Here is a 22,816-nt window from a genome sequence, read left to right on the forward strand (position 1 = left end):
TCTTCTTTTAATTTAAGTTACATTTTTACGTTAATTGAAATCAAGCAAGTGAGTTTATGCAACTAGTAATGGTTGTGATTAATCATGATTAATCCAATTTCATAAGTGTGATTAATTTAATGTTAAAAATAATTTGACAGCATTAATATTAACATTTAGATTTTAACAATAAAATATCATTATTGACCATTTATTTTTATTTTTTTTTAATTGAAATGTTGACGTTGCAATCATGCAAACGGGTTTATGCTACTTGTAATAGTTGTGATTAATTATGATTAATCACAAAAAAATATTGCATTAAATATGCATAAACGCAGATTAATCAGACAATTAATTTGTTCCTTTACCTTCAACGGATTCTAACAACAACATTGAATTTGTGACCAAGTATTACAGTCTTTTTTAATTTACTTGAAATGTTGACGTGATTTGAAATCATGCAAGCAAGTTTATGCCACTAGTAATAGTTGTGATTAATCGTGATTAATCTTGATTAATCCAATTTCAAGTGTGATTAATCTGATTTTAAAATATGTATCATTTGACAGCATTACTAATAACATTTAGATTTGAACAATAAAATGTAATTTGTGACCAAGTATTAAGGTATTTTTTTAATTTCATTGAAATGTTGATGTAAATTGAAATCATGCAAGCGAGTTTATGCTACTGGTAATAGTTGTGATTAATTTTGATTAATCAAAAAAATATTGCATTAATCACGTTTATAAGCAGATTAATCACACCATTTATTTTGCTCCTTTACCTTCAACAGATTCTAACAATAAACAGAATTGTTGACCAAATATTAATGTCTTTTTTAATTTAATTGAAAAGTTTACGTTAATTGAAATCAAGCAAGCACGTTATGCTACTTGTAATAGTTGTGATTAATCATGATTAATCCAATTTCAAAAGTGTGATTAATCTATTTATAAATGGTTGATTTATATAGGCTAGTAAGGTAAAGTTTAGTACCTGTGATTAATCTAATTTAAAAAAATTATAATTTGACAGCATTACTAATAACATTTAGATTCTAACAATAAAATTGCATTTTTGACCAAGTCTTAAGGTCTTCTTTTAATTTAAGTTAAATTTTTACGTTAATTGAAATCAAGCAAGTGAGTTTATGCAACTGGTAATGGTTGTGATTAATCATGATTAATCCAATTTCATAAGTGTGATTAATTTAATGTTAAATTAATTTGACAGCATTAATATTAACATTTAGATTTTAACAATAAAATATCATTATTGACCATTTATTTATTTATTTTTTTTAATTGAAATGTTGACGTTGCAATCATGCAAACGGGTTTATGCTACTTGTAATAGTTGTGATTAATTATGATTAATCACAAAAAAAATATTGCATTAAATATGCATAAACGCAGATTAATCAGACAATTAATTTGTTCCTTTACCTTCAACGGATTCTAACAATAACATTGAATTTGTGACCAAGTATTACAGTCTTTTTTAATTTACTTGAAATGTTGACGTGATTTGAAATCATGTAAGCAAGTTTATGCCACTAGTAATAGTTGTGATTAATCGTGATTAATCTTGATTAATCCAATTTCAAGTGTGATTAATCTGATTTTAAAATATGTATCATTTGACAGCATTAATAATAACATTTAGATTTGAACAATAAAATGTAATTTGTGTCCAAGTATTAAGGTATTTTTTAATTTACTTGAAATGTTGACGTGATTTGAAATCATGTAAGCAAGTTTATGCCACTAGTAATAGTTGTGATTAATCGTGATTAATCTTGATTAATCCAATTTCAAGTGTGATTAATCTGATTTTAAAATATGTATCATTTGACAGCATTAATAATAACATTTAGATTTGAACAATAAAATGTAATTTGTGTCCAAGTATTAAGGTATTTTTTTTTATTTAATTGAAATTTTGACGTAATTTGAAATCATGCAAGCGAGTTTATGCTACTGGTAATATCCATCCATCCATTTTCAACTGCTTATTCCCTTTTGGGGTCGCGGGGGGCGCTGGAGCCAATCTCAGCTACAATCGGGCGGAAGGCGGGGTACACCCTGGACAAGTCGCCACCTCATCGCAGGGCCAACACAGATAGACAGACAACTTTCAGACTCACATTCACACACTAGGGCCAATTTAGTGTTGCCAATCAACTTATCCCCAGGTGCATGTCTTTGGAGGTGGGAGGAAGCCGGAGTACCCGGAGGGAACCCACGCAGTCACGGGGAGAACATGCAAACTCCACACAGAAAGATCCCGAGCCCGGGATTGAACCCAAGACTACTCAGGACCTTCGTATTGTGAGGCAGATGCACTAATCCCTCTGCCACCGTGCTGCCCCTACTGGTAATAGTTGTGATTAATTATGATTAATCAAAAAAATATTGCATTAATCACGTTTATAAGCAGATTAATCACACCATTTATTTTGCTCCTTTACCTTCAACAGATTCTAACAATAAACAGAATTGTTGACCAAATATAAATGTCTTTTTTAATTTAATTGAAAAGTTTACGTTAATTGAAATCAAGCAAGCACGTTATGCTACTTGTAATAGTTGTGATTAATCATGATTAATCCAATTTCAAAAGTGTGATTAATCTATTTATAAATGGTTGATTTATATAGGCTAGTAAGGTGAAGTTTAGTACCTGTGATTAATCTAATTTAAAAAAATTATAATTTGACAGCATTACTAATAACATTTAGATTCTAACAATAAAATTGCATTTTTGACCAAGTCTTAAGGTCTTCTTTTAATTTAAGTTAAATTTTTACGTTAATTGAAATCAAGAAAGTGAGTTTATGCAACTGGTAATGGTTGTGATTAATCATGATTAATCCAATTTCATAAGTGTGATTAATTTAATGTTAAAAATTAATTTGACAGCATTAATGTTAACATTTAGATTTTAACAATAAAATATCATTATTGACCTTTTTTTTTTTTTTTTTTTTTTAATTGAAATGTTGACGTTGCAATCATGCAAACGGGTTTATGCTACTTGTATTAGTTGTGATTAATTATGATTAATCACAAAAAAATATTGCATTAAATATGCATAAACGCAGATTAATCAGACAATTAATTTGTTCCTTTACCTTCAACGGATTCTAACAATAACATTGAATTTGTGACCAAGTATTAGTCTTTTTTAATTTACTTGAAATGTTGACGTGATTTGAAATCATGCAAGCACGTTTATGCCACTAGTAATAGTTGTGATTAATCATGATTAATCTTGATTAATCCAATTTCAAGTGTGATTAATCTGATTTTAAAATATGTATCATTTGACAGCATTACTAATAACATTTAGATTTGAACAATAAAATGTCATTTGTGACCAAGTATTAAGGTATTTTTATAATTTAATTGAAATTTTGACGTAGTTTGAAATCATGCAAGCGAGTTTATAATATTGGTAATAGTTGTGATTAATTATGATTAATCAAAAAAATATTGCATTAATCACGTTTATAAGCAGATGAATCACACCATTTATTTTGCTCCTTTACCTTCAACAGATTCTAACAATAAACAGAATAGTTGACCAAATTAATGTCTTTTTTAATTTAATTGAAAAGTTTACGTTAATTGAAATCAAGCAAGCACGTTATGCTACTTGTAATAGTTGTGATTAATCATGATTAATCCAATTTCAAAAGTGTGATTAATCTTTTTATAAATGGTTGATTTATATAGGCTAGTAAGGTAAAGTTTAGTACCTGTGATTAATCTAATTTAAAAAATGTATAATTTGACAGCATTACTAATAGTGTCAAGACGTGGACTATGGTGTGTTTGTTTTCCCGAGATGCAAGTAAAGCTGGACTGGTCATGGCGTGAAGGTAAATACATATTTATTTATAACACTCAAAGGAACAAAAAGCGCGCTCAAGGCGGAAGTACAAACTTGACTAACGAAACAAAAAGACTTGCACGTGGGCAAAAAACTGTGAACAATTAAACAAAAACACTAACTGCGGCATTAATAGAAAAAACTTACTTGAACAAGGCATGAAGTGCGCAGACGTAGACAGAGTGTGACAGGGGTATGAATGCGGGATGTCACCAGAAAGACAAACTGAAAACAATGAACTTAAATACTACAGACATGATTAACGAAAACAGGTGCGTGACTCAAAACGTGAAACAGGTGCGTGACGTGACAGGTGAAAACTAATGGGTTGCTATGGTGACAAACAAGAGTGCACAATGAGTCCAAACGTGGAACAGGTGAAACTAATGGGTAACCATGGAAACAAGACAAGGGAGTGAAAAGCCAGAAACTAAAGAGTCCAATAACTAAACAAAACATGACTAAAACAAAACATGATTACACAGACATGACAAATAGCATCTCGATGCTAACAATACATTAGAATTTGTGACCAAGAATTAAGGTATTTTTTTAAATTTAATCGGTTAATCACAAAAATATTGCATTAATCACGTTATAAGCAGATTAATCACACAGTTTGTTTTGCTCTTTTACCTTCATCGGATTCTAACAATAAAATATAATTTTCAACCAAGTGTCAAAGTTTTTTTTAATTCAATTGAAATATTTACGTTAATTGAAATCATGCAAGCAAGTCTATGCTATTAGTAATAGTTGTGATTAAAGGGGAACATTATCACAATTTCAGAAGGGTTAAAACCATTTAAAAACAGTTCCCAGTGGCTTATTTTATTTTTCGAAGTTTTTTAAAAAATTTTACCCATCACACAATATCCCTAAAAAAAGCTTCAAAGTGCCTGATTTTAACCATCGTTATATACACCCGTCCATTTTCCTGTGACGTCACATAGTGATGCCAATACAAACAAACATGGCGGATAGAACAGCAAGATATAGCGACATTAGCTCGGATTCAGACTCGGATTTCAGCGAGTTTTTAAATTACGCATGTATTGAAACGGATGGTTGTAGTGTGGAGGCAGGTAGCGAAAACGAAATTGAAGAAGAAACTGAAGCTATTGAGCCATATCGGTTTGAACCGTATGCAAGCAAAACCGACGAAAACGACACGACAGCCAGCGACACGGGAGAAAGCGAGGACGAATTCGGCGATCGCCTTCTAACCAACGATTGGTATGTGTTTGTTTGGCATTAAAGGAAACTAACAACTATGAACTAGGTTTACAGCATATGAAATACATTTGGCAACAACATGCACTTTGAGAGTGCAGACAGCCCAGTTTTCATCAATTAATATATTCTGTAGACATACCCTCATCCGCTCTCTTTTCCTGAAAGCTGATCTGTCCAGTTTTGGAGTTGATGTCAGCAGGCCAGGGAAGCTAGGGTCGATATTTTTCTATGCCATCTGTGTCATAGCATAGCTTTCGTTGGTAAAGTGTGCGGAACAAACGTCCAATTTCTTGCCACTTTCGCATCTTTGGGCCACTGGTGCAACTTGAATCCGTCCCTGTTCGTGTTGTTACACCCTCCGACAACACACCGACGAGGCATGATGTCTCCAAGGTACGGAAAACAGTCGAAAAAACGGAAAATAACAGAGCTGATTTGACTCGGCGTTTGAGAAAATGGCGGATTGCTTCCCGATGTGACGTCACGTTGTGACGTCATCGCTCCGAGAGCGAATAATAGAAAGGCGTTTAATTCGCCAAAATTCACCCATTTAGAGTTCAGAAATCGGTTAAAAAAATATATGGTCTTTTTTCTGCAACATCAAGGTATATATTGACGCTTGCATTGGTCTGGTGATAATGTTCCCCTTTAACAGATTCTAACAATAAACAGAATAGTTGACCAAATTAATGTCTTTTTTAATTTAATTGAAAAGTTTACGTTAATTGAAATCAAGCAAGCACGTTATGCTACTTGTAATAGTTGAGATTAATCATGATTAATCCAATTTCAAAAGTGTGATTAATCTATTTATAAATGGTTGATTTATATAGGCTAGTAAGGTAAAGTTTAGTACCTGTGATTAATCTAATTTAAAAAATGTATAATTTGACAGCATTACTAATAATATCTCGATGCTAACAATAAATTAGAATTTGTGACCAAGAATTAAGGTTTTTTTTTTTAATTTAATCGGTTAATCACAAAAATATTGCATTAATCACGTTATAAGCAGATTAATCACACAGTTTGTTTTGCTCTTTTACCTTCATCGGATTCTAACAATAAAATATAATTTTCGACCAAGTGTCAAAGTCTTTTTTAATTCAATTGAAATATTTACGTTGATTGAAATCATGCAAGCACGTTTATGCTATTAGTAATAGTTGTGATTTACCATTATTAATCCAATTTCAAAAGTGTGATTCATCTAATTGTAAAAATGTATCGTTTGACGGCATTACTAATAACATCTCGATAATAATAAACTCATTCAATTTTGATGATCTGCCGAGGGCCAACAAAAAAATAGGCGGCAGGCCAAAAATGGCCCCCCGGCCGCACTTTGGACACACTTGTCCTAAACAATGCTTTCGGAGACGGAGCTGCTCGTGTCCTACAACCACTTCCTTTCCTCGGGGTTGCTTTGTCAGCTGTTGCTTGTGTTGAACTCCCGGGAGCTTCAAAATAATTGTCTGGCATCAAACTGCACAAATCACTTGCTTCCTCTCATTTGTAACGCTGCTAAATAGCAATGTGGTGGTAAACCCTCTTGGGCATGGTGTGTGTGTGTGTGTGTGTGTGTGTGTGTGTGTGTGTGTGTGTGTTGACTCACATGTTGTACAGGACACACCAGCCACAGTGAGGGTCCCCGGAGCTCAGACACTCGGCACATGTACCGTGCTGCTCACAGGCCTCCACAGGGACCTGGGCCACCTGCAGGGGAAAGATGAAAACAAACATGAACGAGTCACACCTTTGTCACCACCTGTGTGCTACAACTCGGCAGTTTCAACTGCAATGTTGTCTTTGTTTTGATCGCCTGACTTAACAAAGTCACAGTCCAAACAATCCAATGTTTTGCTTCTAAAATGTGAATGACTTAATTGACAAAACAAATCTGATTACACTTGGAGTAGTAATCTGGTGATTAAATTAGTTAGTGGCTGACCTCCTTGGTGTTTGTTTCATAGTCATTTCAGAGCGAGTAAATATTTGGTTCCAGGGACAAAACTGCCAGGTCATATGCCCCAGATACACAATACAGTGTACCTAGAAGAGGGGTCGCCAAACTCGTGGGCCACATTGGGTTATTTGTTTATATGTGTATATATGTATGTATACGGTCCCTTCCAAGGTTTCTTGTTGTTCCCATTGGGTCGAGTTTTTTATTGCCCTGATGTCGTCGTGGCTTCTGCAGACCTTTGAGACATTTGTGATTAAGGGCTATATAAGTCAACTTTGATTGATATATATATACAAACCCCGTTTTCATATGAGTTGGGAAATTGTGTTAGATGTAAATATAAACTGAATACAATGATTTGCAAATCATTTTCAACCCATATTCAGTTGAATGCACCACAAAGATGAGATATTTGAAGTTCAAACTCATAAACTTTATTTTTTTTTGCAAATAATCATTAACTTAGAATTTCATGGCTGCAACACGTGCCAAAGTAGTTGGGAAAGGGCATGTTCACCACTGTGTTACATGACCTTTCCTTTTAACAAAACTCAGTAAACGTTTGGGAACTGAGGAGACACATTTTTAAGCTTCTCAGGTGGAATTCTTTCCCATTCTTGCTTGATGTACAGCTTAAGTTGTTCAACAGTCCAGGGGTCTCCGTTGTGCTATTTTAGGCTTCATAATGCGCCACACATTTTCAATGGGAGACAGGTTTGGACTACAGGCAGGCCAGTCTAGTACCCGCACTCTTTTACTATGAAGCCACGTTGATGTAACACTTGGCTTGGCATTGTCTTGCTGAAATAAGCAGGGGCGTCCATGGTAACGTTGCTTGGATGCTTGCTCCAAAACCTGTATGTACCTTTCAGCATTAATGGTGCCTTCACAGATGTGTAAGTTACCCATGTCTTGGGCACTAATACACCCCCATACCATCACAGATAGTGGCTTTTCAACTTTGCGCCTATAACAATCCGGATGGTTCTTTTCCTCTTCGGTCTGGAAGACACGACGTCCACAGTTTCCAAAAACAATTTGAAATGTGGACTCGTCAAACCACAGAACACTTTTCCACTTTGTATCAGTCCATCTTAGATGAGCTCAGGCCCAGCGAAGCCGACGGCGTTTCTGGGTGTTGTTGATAAATGGCTTTGGCTTTGCATTGTAAAGTTTTAACTTGCACTTACAGATGTAGCGACCAACTGTAGTTACTGACAGTGGGTTTCTGAAGTGTTCCTGAGCCCATGATGTTGCTTGTTGATGCAGTACAGCCTGAGGGATCGAAGGTCACGGGCTAAGCTGCTTACGTGCAGTGATTTCTCCAGATTCTTTGAACCCTTTGATGATATTACGGACCGTAGATGGTGAAATCCCTAAATTCCTTGCAATAGCTGGTTGAGAAAGGTTTTTCTTAAACTGTTCAACAATTTGCTCACGCATTTGTTGACAAAGTGGTGACCCTCGCCCCATCCTTGTTTGTGAATGACTGAGCATTTCATGGAATCTACTTTTATACCCAATCATGGCACCCACCTGTTCCCAATTTGTCTGTTCACCTGTGGGATGTTCCAGTAAGCGTTTGATGAGCATTCCCCAACTTTATCAGTATTTATTGTCACCTTTCCCAACTTCTTTGTCACGTGTTGCTGGCATCAAATTCTAAAGTTAATGATTATTTGCAAAAAAAAAAAGTTTATCAGTTTGAACATCAAATATGTTGTCTTTGTAGCATATTCAACTGAATATAGGTTGAAAATGATTTGCAAATCATTGTATTCCGTTTATATTTACATCTAACACAATTTCCCAACTCATATGGAAACAGGGTTTGTATATATATATATATATATATATATATATATATATATATATATATATATATATATATACACACACACCGTATTTTCCGCACTATAAGGCGCACCGGATTATAAGGTGCACCTTCAATGAATGGCATATTTTAAAACTTTGTTCATATATAAGGCGCACCGCATTATAAGGCACATAGAATAGACGCTACAGTAGAGGCTGGTGTTACGTTATACATCCATTAGATGGAGCTGCGCTAAAGGGAATGTCAACAAAACAGTCAGATAGGTCAGTCAAACTTTATTAAAAGATTACAAACCAGCATTCTGACAACTCTGTGGGGGGTGTATATTGCAGCCCGGAAGAGTTAGGGCTGCATGGGATTCTGGGTATTTGTTTTGTTGTGTTAAGGTGCGGATGTTCTCCCGAAATGTGTTTGTCATTCTTGTTTGGTGTGGATTCACAGTGTGGCGCATATTTCTAACAGTGTTAAAGTTATTTATACGAGCACCGTCAGTGTAACCTGCATCGCTGTTGGCCAAGTATGCGTTGCATTTACGTGTGTATGCGTGCTGAAGTCGCACATATTTTGTGATCGGGCCGGCACGTTGTTGGAATGGATGAAAAGCAGACATGACGACAGCTCGTAGAGGACGATAAACGCAGTGCCTTTAAAGCACGCCCGCAAGACTGTGGTCCGGGTGGACGAGATATAATGACTGATGAACAACTTCGTTCGATAATGAAGGTTGCCTCAGCTCAAAGCCTGAGCCCCGACATTAATGAACTAGCATCCAAGAAAAGATGGCAGGTATCTGGTTTGGGCACATCAGATTAGATCAGTGTGTTGCAAACTGAGCAGTTTAAAGTCCTGAATGGTTGGTTTATTCATTGTTATTTTATTTTCAAATGTATTAGCCTGTAGAAAAAGTTAATGTTGATATTTACCTCAGAAGGCTGCAAATAGAAAAGAGGCATTCAATTTTTATTTAAATTGAATTTGATATGCCATTGATATTTTTTAATTATTATTATTATTATTTGAAACTGGATTTTGCATGTCACTATAAAGTTATATAAGCCTTGCTTGTTCAATATTCAATGCAAAACTTGTTTGGGTCCCTATTAAAAGGTTCATTTGTTCAACCTTGGCCCGCGGCTTTGTTCAGTTTTAAATTTTGGCCCACTCTGTATTTGAGTTTGACACCTCTGATGTAGATTATCCATATCTGCTGTACAGATTTACTTTAGAAAAGAGACGTGTTGGATACTTCTCTCATTGCCTTTTATTAAATGTTTGGGTAAAATTAATTAAAAAAAAAAAGTTTTCTTTTAATTAATACAGAAATGTATCAAAGCTGTTAATCCATTTAATGGAGGAATGTAGTTAATCATAGATTTGGCACCCAAAGTTATTAAAAAATTATTGATTTTGAATCGAGAATTGCTTTGAATCGAGAACCGATTCTGGATTGAATCGTTACTCCCCAAAATAGAATATTTTCTATAAGGCAATAAATAAGGCAACAAGAAAAGTATCCCACACTTCTCTTTTGTAAGTCAATTTTTACAGCCGATATGGGCATCTACATCAACAATACGATTTGCCTGAAAAGCTGGACAGGACAATTTTTTTATTTTTTTATTTTTTTTTTAAACGCAAAAATATGATGTATTCGATTATTTGATTAATCGATCGGGATACTCGATTACTAAAATATTCTATAGCTGCAGCTCTTATATATATATATATATGTATATAGTGTTTATGTATGAGATCTAGGGCTGCCAATTATGGCCAAAGTAATAATTAAGATTATTGTTAGCAATATTGAAATCATGATTACTGATTGTTAAGTAAAGCAGTGTTGGGGTAATACCACGTAATACCATCATGTCATTTTTAATGTCTAATAAAAAGGCTATAGATAAACGTTATCCATATATTTATAGATAAATAATAGTTTTTTTTTCATCTTTAATTACATTAACTTGTCAGCTCTTTGTCATTACATGATGCCTTTATCTCTATTTTTACATACAGAGAGTTTTTATTTTTATTTTTTTTTAAATTATGTACATCATGTAGATTTAAGGCCGCGGCCACGGGGAAAGAACAGTGGCAGGTGGTGGTGCCGAAGGGACCGCAAGGGGCAGTGCTTAAGGCAGTGCATGGGGAAGGTGGGTCTGGACATTTTGGGGTCGCCAAAACACTTAAACGGCTGCGACAGGGGTTCTATTGGGGTCGGCAGAAGAGAGATGTGGAAGACTTTTGCCGCCGCTGTGACCCCTGCGTTGCCGGCATATATATATATATATATATATATATATATATATATATATATATATATAGCAGATATGGGCAACTACATCAACAATATGATTTCCCTGGTACAAATGTTATATTTTATAGTTTGGGACTTCTCGCGGACCAGATTGTGGATGCTGGCGGGCCTGAATTTGGGGACCCCTGTTTTAGACAAAGAAGTTACGTAATAACAACATACACATCTTATAAAGATTGTGTATGTCACCTGATTAAATGTTTACAATGAAAACACGAAAATAAAAAATACAGGCAGTATTTCTGAATATTTCCCACAAAATGTGGTAATATTGGTGTAAATATAAATCATTATGATCCACATCTTATAACTGCTTGGTGATTGTTTTCTTGAAAAAAAAAAAAAAAAAAAAAGCACAACTCAGTCTCTTGAAAGTCTCTTTGAAATGAACAGCTGTTCAAAGAGCCATGACCCATCTCTACCATGAACACCTTCTCCAGTTCGTAACGTCCCAAAGTGAAAATACTTGGTGAACTTCGAAGGGTTCTTCCTCAGCCTACTCTCTCTACCCAGATTTGGCAGGTTCCAATCGAACTTAAGACTCAAAACGTGACAATTATTTCATGTAAGTTACTCGCTAAACTGCCAAAAGTCCTGCTGGCTTCACGCCACAGTGCCAAGCATGGATAACGTGGACGAGCTCATACTTGTGCCACTTCCACGCATTAATGTACTGAAGGCTGTGTGAGAGCAGGCCACCGTGCATACAAAGCCAGCCAGTCACCTGGATTTTATTATGATTTTATACTTGACTATTTTTGTCCGGCTAGACGTGTGATGCAAGCAATTTCCTGATTAAGCAATCACAAATGAAGAGTGGATTAGAGTGTCTCTGGTGCGCTAATAGCATAAGTGGGCCCTCGCTCAGGTCCATGTTGGCAAAATGGATTAACTGCCACACACAAAATAACTTCTATGGCTTGTTTTTTTTTTCCGGCAGTTCACAACCCGTTTGGTTCGTTCCATTAGCAAAATGAGTTTGTCTACTGGGAGAGGCTGCGGGCATAAAGTCCCAATCTGATACAATCTGAACAATCCATGTATCGTATTTTTTGGACTAAACGGCGCACTTCAAATCCTTTCATTTTCTCAAAAATCGACAGTGCGCCTTATAACCCGGTGCGCTTTATGTACGTATTACTTCTGGTTGTGCTTACTAACCTCAAAGCAATTTTATTTGTTGCATGGTGAAATGACAAGTGTGACCAGTAGATGGCAGTCACACGTCAGAGATACGTGTGGACTGCAGGTTGACGCCTGGTCAATAAATGGCGCTAGCAAGTACACATAAGCAAGCAACGCCAGGACTTTTGTGTTTTATTGAGCATGTAGAACATTACACACAGCGCTCAAAATGTTTTAGTATGACTTTGGTAAGCTACGAAGCCACACCGCTTGATGGATTGTCGGCGCATTATGGCTACCATAGTCAGACGTACTGTGCTTCAACATATGGCATTATAAAGGTGTAGGTATAAGGACCCCAAAATGTCACCTATTAGGAGACATAATCTAGCGTTTTGTTTCACAATAATATGCAAAACAATTTTTCTTACCTATTGGTACCTGCTGATCTGCATCAGTCCCGAAAATGTGCGCAAGTCCGCCATTGTAGTCAATAAGCTCCTTTGTCTTCTCTATCCTCTTGTTGTGGGGCATTCATCCTACGCTGTTGCCATTTCTAATGAAAAGTAGCGTACAGTTATAACTAGAGATGTCCGACAATGGCTTTTTTGCCGATATCCGATATTGTCCAACTCTTAATTACCGATTCTGATATCAACTGATAGCGATATATACAGTTGTGGAATTAACACATTATTATGCCTAATTTTGTTGTGATGCCCGGCTGGATGCATTAAACAATGTAAGAAGGTTTTCCAAAATAAATCAATTGAAGTTATGGAAAAAAAATGCCAACATGGCACTGCCATATTTATTACTGAAGTCACAAAGTGCATTATTAAGTGTGAGGAACGCACTCCTGATCTGAGGGCATTGGCAACAATAGTCAACACTTTCTTAATGGAAATGACAATAATACTATAATAATGATAAATAATATTATCACGCATTAAATGTCTCTGCTGCATTGGATCAGTCTCCTTTCTTTAACAGGCAAAAGCTTTCTAACCTCACTAATACTTTGCATCGTCTATATTAGATATATAACAACTGGCGGATGGCGGGCGGGTGTGGTTTTGATAAAATGTTGGTTGGGTGGATGGCAGATGGATGACGACTTTTGTGATGCGGTTGCGGATGAAATAATTGCCTATCCGCGCATCTCTAACGCCTTATAATCTGTTGCGCCCTATGGTCGGAAAAATACGGTAACTGCATTGTTGTGGATTGTATTGTAAAAACCAAACAATTCATCATCTGAGTTGAACTATGTTTTGTGTAAAACATATGTGCAGGTCTGATTAGAAGATGATTTATTTAGCAAGGCGTAGAAACACCTGAATCTAAACGTCAGACAGGGCTGAGGTTTTATTTCCCCAAGACGTGGAGAGGATAGCATCTAGCATGAGGATCAGGAGCAATCTCCTTTTCTGTCACGTTGAGTTTTATGGGTCGTTCGGCTCCACAATAACTATTTGTTTTCATTTCCCCTGGAACGTGACGATTGAGACGGACACAGAGGGTTGTCACACAAATGAAAACCTAAAACAATCCACTTCAGAGCGTAAAGTCTTTGTGTATTTTTGTATTTCATTGTTTTGATTGGATGTCTGCCACCATCTTCCAAACGGCAATGCGAGACTTCTACGGCGTCTGGCTGCCGAGGTCGTGTCGGGTCGAGAACAAGGAGCCCTTGCTTGGGGTTAGGAAAACATTGTGGCTCGGGTTTAAGTTACAACACCGGCTGCCATTGGTTTCCATGGCAACGGCTCCATAAAAGGCAGCCTTGACTCGCCGTTGCAAACGTGAATCCTGCGGCAGCCTGGCAAGCTTGCGCCCGTAGCAACGTCTTGTGTTATGTTGATGGAACCTGTTTTTTTGGGGGCGGGTTTTATTTCCATACAATTACGACATGGTACGCCACAATTTCCAGTTCCTCTTGTCAACATGTTTGAAAAGGAGTAGGAAGAAGCAGAGCTTATTTAGTCCTACCCTTTACCCCATTACTTTTTTTCACTTCCTGTTCTCAATTTATTCACAATCTATATAACATTACAAATAAATAAATAAGTGAAGTAAGTTACAAACCCCGTTTCCATATGAGTTGGGAAATTGTGTTAGATGTAAATATAAACGGAATACAATGATTTGCAAATCATTTTCAACCCATATTCAGTTGAATATGCTACAAAGACAACATATTTGATGTTCAAACTGATAAACATTTTTTTTTTTTGGCAAATAATCATTAACTTTAGAATTTGATGCCAGCAACACGTGACAAAGAAGTTGGGAAAGGTGGCAATAAATACTGATAAAGTTGAGGAATGCTCATCAAACACTTATTTGGAACATCCCACAGGTGTGCAGGCTAATTGGGAACAGGTGGGTGCCATGATTGGGTATAAAAACAGCTTCCCAAAAAATGCTCAGTCTTTCACAAGAAAGGATGGGGCGAGGTACACCCCTTTGTCCACAACTGCGTGAGCAAATAGTCAAACAGTTTAAGAACAACGTTTCTCAAAGTGCAATTGCAAGAAATGTAGGGATTTCAACATCTACGGTCCATAATATCATCAAAAGGTTCAGAGAATCTGGAGAAATCACTCCACGTAAGCGGCATGGCCGGAAACCAACATTGAATGACCGTGACCTTCGATCCCTCAGACGACACTGTATCAAAAACCGACATCAATCTCTAAAGGATATCACCACATGGGCTCAGGAACACTTCAGAAAACCACTGTCACTAAATACAGTTGGTCGCTACATCTGTAAGTGCAAGTTAAAGCTCTACTATGCAAAGCGAAAGCCATTTATCAACAACACCCAGAAACGCCGCCGGCTTCTCTGGGCCCGAGATCATCTAAGATGGACTCATGCAAAGTGGAAAAGTGTTCTGTGGTCTGACGAGTCCACATTTCAAATTGTTTTTGGAAATATTCGACATTGTGTCATCCGGACCAAAGGGGAAGCGAACCATCCAGACTGTTATCGACACAAAGTTCAAAAGCCAGCATCTGTGATAGTATGTGGGTGTATTAGTGCCCAAAGTATGGGTAACTTACACATCTGTGAAGTCACCATTAATGCTGAAAGGTACATACAGGTTTTGGAACAACATATGCTGCCATGGAAGCGCCGTCTTTTTCATGGACGCCCCTGCTTATTTCAGCAAGACAATGCCAAGCCACATTCAGCATGTGTTACAACAGCGTGGCTTCGTAAAAAAAGAGTGCGGGTACTTTCCTGGCCCGCCTGCAGTCCAGACCTGTCTCCCATCGAAAATGTGTGGCGCATTATGAAGCGTAAAATACGACAGCGGAGACCCCGGACCGTTGAACGACTGAAGCTCTACATAAAGCAAGAATGGGAAAGAATTCCACTTTCAAAGCTTCAACAATTGGTTTCCTCAGTTCCCAATCGTTTATTGAGTGTTGTTAAAAGAAAAGGTGATCTAACACAGTGGTGAACATGCCCTTTCCCAACTATTTTGGCATGTGTTGCAGCCATGAAATTCCAAGTTAATTATTTGCAAAAAAAAAATAAAGTTTATGAGTTTGAACTTTAAATATCTTGTCTTTGTAGTGCATTCATTTGAATATGGGTTGAAAAGGATTTGCAAATCATTGTATTCCGTTTATATTTATATCTAACACAATTTCCCAACTCATATGGAAACGGGGTTTGTATATTTCATATGATGAAATAAATAAGATTGTCAATAAATTTGGAATGTTTATCTTCTTCTTTGTACTTTGTTAACACTTTGAGTTTGAACAGTTTCTTAAACTGGATCATATTAGTACATTGTTTGATGTATTTCCTAATCCATTCCATAATTTAATTCCACATACCGATATACTAAAGGTTTTAAGTGTTGTACCTGCATACAAATGTTTTAAATTGCATTTACATTTTTCTCTAAGATTATATTTCTCCTCTTTTGTTGAGAAGAATTGTTGTACATTCTTGCTTCGTGCATAGTTTTAGCTGTTTGCAATTTCACTATGTGGTGGAATGTCAATATTTTCAATTTAATAAACAAAGGGTTTGAATTAGGGATGTCCGATAATATGTGTACACGGACGTAGGGAGAAGTACAGAGCGCCAATAAACCTTAAAGGCACTTCCTTTGCGTGTCGGCCCAATCACGTAATATCTACAGCTTTTCACACACACAAGTGAATGCCATCCATACTTGGTCAACAGCCATACAGGTCACACTGAGGGTGGCTGTATCAACAACTTTAACACTGTTACAAATATGCACCACACTGTGAACCCACACCAAACAAGAATGACAAACACATCCGCACTGTAACACAACATAAACACAACAGAACAAATACCCAGAACCCCTTGCAGCACTAACTCTTCCAGGACGCTACAATATACACCCCCCCACCTCAACCCCGCCCACCTCAACCTCCTCATGCTTTCTCAGGGAGAGCATGTCCCAAATTCCAAGCTGCTGTTTTGAAGCATGTTAAAAAAAAATAATGCACTTTGTGACTTCAATAATAAATATGGCAGTGCCATGTTGGTACTTTTTTTCCATAACTTGAGTTGATTTATTTTGGAAAACCTTGTTTCATTGTTTAATGCATCCAGCGGGGCATCACAACAAAATTAGGCATAATAATGTGTTAATTCCACGACTGTATATATATGTATCGGTTGATATCGGAATCGGTAATTAAGAGTTGGACAATATCGGATATCGGCAAAAAAGCCATTATCGGACATCTCTAGTTGGAATGTTGTCTATATCCAACATTATGTATTATTTTTTTGTAACATAGTTAGTGAATGAAGTGTACATTAGTAGTTATTTCCCCATATTTCTACACAATAACTCTCGCGAGCAGTAGAGAATATGGAGTGATTTTTGGTCCAAAACATTTTTAATTTTATTGATGTTTTTCTTGCCACTTTATGTTGTATATTTTTATATGAGATTTCCAGTTCATTTTATCATCAATCATTATACCTAGACATTTGCTTTCATTTACACTTGCAATGACTACTCTATTTGTATTTGTGTTTGACTTTCCCTTCTACTGTTACCAAATAACATTCTTTTAGATTTACTGAGATTCAAAGATAGTCTGTTTTTGTCAAACCATCTTTTTAATTTGATCATTTCTTCTGCTATTATTTGTATTATCATCTGCGTGTTCTCTCCTGAACAAAATGCAGTTGTATCGTCTGCGAATAATACTAACTTTAAGTCTCTCCGATCTGTTATTGAATAGTTTTTCAATGACTTTAGAAAATTGTTGAAGTAGAGTAACATGTCTATAATTTGCAAACTGGTGTTTGTCTCCAGTCTTAGAAATTGGCACAATTTAAACTATTTTTATTTTGTTTGGGAATTTTCCTGTTCAAAATTAAGATTAAGATTAGTTTATGTCAAAGAGGACAATACAATTTCATAAAAACACATGACTACACATGGTTAAAAAAGCCGGAATTAGCCAGAAGGCTAGTTTTCATCTGTAGTACCTTGGCCAAGATGTAAAAAAGGCAGTAAAATTACAATTTCAAAGAAAAAGAAAAGAAAAAGAGAGAAAAATAAAAAAATAAACACACAATACATATACTATATAATACAAAATAAAATACAACATCACAACATAACATTTACCATAGCATCAAAACAGGCAGAAAATTATATACATTAATTGTTCGTAAATCTATACTAAATAACCTTTTATCATTTCCATATCAATTCCATTGCAATTGTTTGAAGTCTTGGATTTGCATTTTTGTCAAGATTTTAACTATTTCCTCCTGTGTCACTTTCGTGAGAAACATTGAGTTGGGCTTTCTATCCATGGTGTCATTATAGTCCTAAACTGAAACTGTGTCTGGAATCCTTTCCTCCAATTTTGGTCCAATGTTTACAAAGTAACTACTGAAGTTTTCAACTTCTTCCTTTATGTTGTCATTATTTACGTTTCCGTCTGAGAAGCATTGGGGTAATCCCTCTTAGTGCCATTTTTAATAATGCTATTGTGGTGTGCCCCATGTTGCTCTCATATTGTTTTTGTTCCTGTCTAATAATTTACAATATTTTCTACATGTTCGTAGTATGCTGGTTAGCTTGTTTTTCTACTTTTTCTACTTATTTTCTGCCTCTTTAGTTATTTGTGTTATAAATTTATAAATTGTTATTTATTAAATCTATATAATGTATTCTTCTTATTACAAGGGTTTTTAAAATTATTTTGTCATTCATGGTTGAATGTTATTTCTCTGCTTTCTACTAAGTGGTTTCAATGGACAATGTTAGTCATAAAGTACTATGAACGTGTTTAAATATGTACCATATGCTTCATCAACATCATTTTTTTGTACCGGACTTCCTGCTTTGCCCTTAATTCTATGGTTAGTATGCTCCGGCATTTTGGGGTTTTAGGACTGAGTGGGGAAATAGTTTAGTTTTGTTTGGTTCTGACAAATTAAGAACTGTTCTGGAATAAAATCTAGAACACGGGTGTCCAACGTTTTGACTTGGGGGCTGCATTGGGCAAAAACATTTTAAATGTAATGCAAAGAAATGTTGTATATATATATATACATACACACATATTTATATATATATATATATATATATATATATATATATATATATATATATATATATATATATATATATATATATATATATATATATATATATATATATATATATATATATATATATATCTAGTACCCGCACTCCTTTACTATGAAGCCACGCTGTTCTAACACGTGGATTGGCATTGTCTTGCTGAAATAAGCAGGGGCGTCCATGGTAACGTTGCTTAGATGGCAGCATATGTTGTTCCAAAACCTGTATGTACCTTTCAGCATTAATGGTGCCTTCACAGATGTGTAAGTTACCCATGTCTTGGGCACTAATACAACCCCATACCATCACACATGCTGGCTTTTCAACTTTGCGTCTATACCTTCTTTTCCTCTTTGTTCAGAAGGACACGTCATTCTCTGAACCTTTTGATGATATTATGGACCGCAGATGGTGAAATCCCTACATTATAGCTGGTTAAGAAATCTTGTTCTTAAACAATTTGCTTACGCATCTGTTGACAAAGTGGTGACCCTCGCCCCGTCCTTGTTTGTGAATGACTGAGCATTTCATGGAAGCTGCTTTTATACCCAATCATGGCACCCACCTGTTCCCAATTACCCTGTTCACCTGTGGGATGTTCTAAATAAGTGTTTGATGAGTATTCCTCAACTTTCTCAGTCTTTTTGCCACTTGTGCCAGCTTTTTTGAAACATGTTGCAGGCATCAAATTCCAAATGAGCTAATATTTGCAAAAAATAACCACGTTTCTCAGTTTGAACGTTAAGTAGTGAAGTGAAGTGAATTTTATTTACATAGCGCTTTTTCTCTAGTGACTCAAAGCGCTTTTACATAGTGAAACCCAATATCTAAGTTACAAACCACGTTTCCATATGAGTTGGGAAATTGTGTTAGTTGTAAATATAAACGGAATACAATGATTTGCAAATCCTTTTCAACCCATATTCAGTTGAATATGCTACAAAGACAACATATTTGATGTTGTGGTATTTTAGGCTTCATAATGCGCCACACATTTTCAATGGGAGACAGGTCTGGACTACAGGCAGGCCAGTCTAGTACCTGCACTCTTTTACTATGAAGCCACGTTGATGTAACACGTGGCTTGGCATTGTCTTGCTAAAATAAGCAGGGGCGTCCATGGTAACGTTGCTTGGATGGCAACATATGTTGCTCCAAAACCTGTATGTACCTTTCAGCATTAATGGCGCCTTCACAGATGTGTAAGTTACCCATGTCTTGGGCACTAATACACCCCCATACCATCACAGATGCTGGCTTTTCAACTTTACGCCTATAACAATCCGGATGGTTCTTTTCCTCTTTGGTCCGGAGGACACAACGTCCACATTTTCCAAAAACAATTTGAAATGTGGACTCGTCAGACCACAAAACACTTTTCCACTTTGCATCAGTCCATCTTAGATGAGCTCAGGCCCAGCGAAGCCGACGGCGTTTCTGGGTGTTGTTGATAAACAGTTTTCGCCTTGCACAGGAGAGTTTTAACTTGCACTTACAGATGTAGCGACCAACTGTAGTTACTGACAGTGGGTTTCTGAAGTGTTCCTGAGCCCATGTGGTGATATCCTTTACACACTGATGTCACTTGTTGATGCAGTACAGCCTGAGGGATCGAAGGTCACGGGCTTAGCTGCTTAAGTGCAATGATTTCTCCAGATTCTCTGAATCCTTTGATGATATTACGGACCGTAGATGGTGAAATCCCTAAATTCCTTGCAATAGCTGCTTGAGAAAGGTTTTTCTTAAACTGTTCAACAATTTGCTCACGCATTTGTTGACAAAGTGGTGACCCTCGCCCCATCCTTTCTTGTGAATGACTGAGCATTCCATGGAAGCTGCTTGTATACCCAATTATGGCACCTACCTGTTCCCAATTAGCCTGTTCACCTGTGGAATGTTCCAAATAAGTGTTTGATGAGCATTCCTCAACTTTATCAGTATTTATTGCCACCTTTCCCAACTTCTTTGTTGGGAAAAAAATGTTTATCAGTTTGAACATCAAATATGTTGTCTTTGTAGCATATTCAACTGAATATGGGTTGGAAATGATTTGCAAATCATTGTATTCCGTTTATATTTACATCTAACACAATTTCCCAACTCATATGGAAACAGGGTTTGTACATTTAAACCAGTGTGGGTGGCACTGGGAGCAGGTGGGTAAAGTGTCTTGCCCAAGGACACAACGGCAGTGACTAGGATGGCGGAAGCGGGGATCGAACCTGGAACCCTCGAGTTGCTGGCACCGCCACTCTACCAGCCGAGCTATACCGCCCCAAGTGTCTTGTCTTTGCAGTCTATTCAATGTAGGTTGAAAAGGATTTGCAAATAATTTGATTCTATTTTTATTCACGATTTACACAACATGCCAACTTCACTGGTTTTGGGTGTTGTATTATTGCTTTTAAACAATGGCTTCCCAGCATACGTTGTTATGCTAACACACTCGATCATTTTACGGCGGCATTGGGAACATGTGACATGTGGCTCAGGCTTCACACCAACATTCCATCATACGGAACATGATCTAGTGCTGCTTTCCAAACTAGCTATTCGTCGCCTTGCCAATCGCTCCATTACCAGCTGCGCCTCCACTGGACACGCCCCCCTCCCCGCCAACCGGACATCACCTTGCAAGTGGAAAGAAGATGAATGGTACTTTTGCTTCTCAGCCTCTCGTGTTTGAAGAGTGGGCATGAACACTCGACAGAAGAGGACACGCCGCCCGTCTTCGACAGGAAGACGGATGTCCCGTCGAGCACCGGCTTCACCCTGAGAGATTGCCCGGGAAAAGCCCCGAAGCGGTTTCCTGCCTTCTGTAAAGTTTCAAGATTTAGTTGTCATTTCACAGAACGCCAAGTGACACCATCTTTCTGGAGATGATCAGCAGGCATAAGATGAGTTTTTTTTTTCCCCCTACCAACTCGAGTTTCTGTCCCAAAATGGTGTTTTCTCACTCCCCACTCTCCTCACTCTTCATCATCGTGCTAACCCTCAGCAGGAGACGGAGAAGCTCATTGTTATTCCGTGTAGGTCGGCAGAGCTCCCCTCCTCGTTCCGCCCGCGTGCCTGTCTTGTTTGGCTCGCAGGGATCCGCAAATCTCTCATCTCTGGGATCCGCCGGAAAATGTGGGAAGTATCTGGGAGTGAGGCGCTCTCAGTGGGGATTCCGACGGGAACGCCAAGGAAGAAAGTGGGCGGTTGACTAAACTCATGCGGGTTGTTCTAATGTTGACAGAGAACGTCTGGCCGAAGCCGGCTTGGCAGTCATCGCTGCACGGCTGTCTCCTCCACGGAAGCGTCGGCCTCCCCTCGTCAATAAGTGATGTCTTGTCTCTTCCAGTCCATCTCACGGCCTTGATTTGTTTCTGAAGACAGAGCCTGAGACTGTACTCCTCACTCTCCACACAACCTGGTTGTCCTCAAAACAGGGACGGCCAAACTTTTTCCACTGAGGGCCGCTCACTTGGAATCTCTCGAGCAGTGGCTCTTTTAGAGCAAGTACCACCTCAGAAAACACTTGGCTCTACAAGTACCACCATAATGACCGACACTCAGCTGCACACGGGCTGACGAGGACCAGAGGGCGGGCGCACATTACACCAGTTTTAAAGTCGCTTCAGGGTGGATTTTTAAAGGGGAACATTATCACCAGACCTATGTAAGCGTCAATATATACCTTGATGTTGCAGAAAAAAGACCATATATATTTTTTAACCGATTTCCGAACTCTAAATGGGTGAATTTTGGCGAATTAAACGCCTTTCTAATATTCGCTCTCGAAGCAATCCGCCATTTTCTCAAACACCGAGTCAAATCAGCTCTGTTATTTTC

General features: G+C 37.3%; 1 protein-coding gene across 1 annotated transcript in view; it reads right to left on the reverse strand.

Moving 5' to 3' along the window:
* LOC133583694 (plexin-A2-like) overlaps positions 1-22,816 on the reverse strand; it is a 452,088-nt gene that overhangs the window by 256,712 nt on the left and 172,560 nt on the right. Inside the window, exon 5 of the mRNA XM_061937663.2 lies at positions 6,731-6,831. Within this exon, the coding sequence (XP_061793647.1) occupies positions 6,731-6,831 (101 nt within the window). The remainder of the gene's footprint in view (positions 1-6,730; positions 6,832-22,816) is intronic.

The sequence above is a fragment of the Nerophis lumbriciformis genome, linkage group LG03 (genome assembly GCF_033978685.3).
Source record: "Nerophis lumbriciformis linkage group LG03, RoL_Nlum_v2.1, whole genome shotgun sequence".
Taxonomy (NCBI): domain Eukaryota; kingdom Metazoa; phylum Chordata; class Actinopteri; order Syngnathiformes; family Syngnathidae; genus Nerophis; species Nerophis lumbriciformis.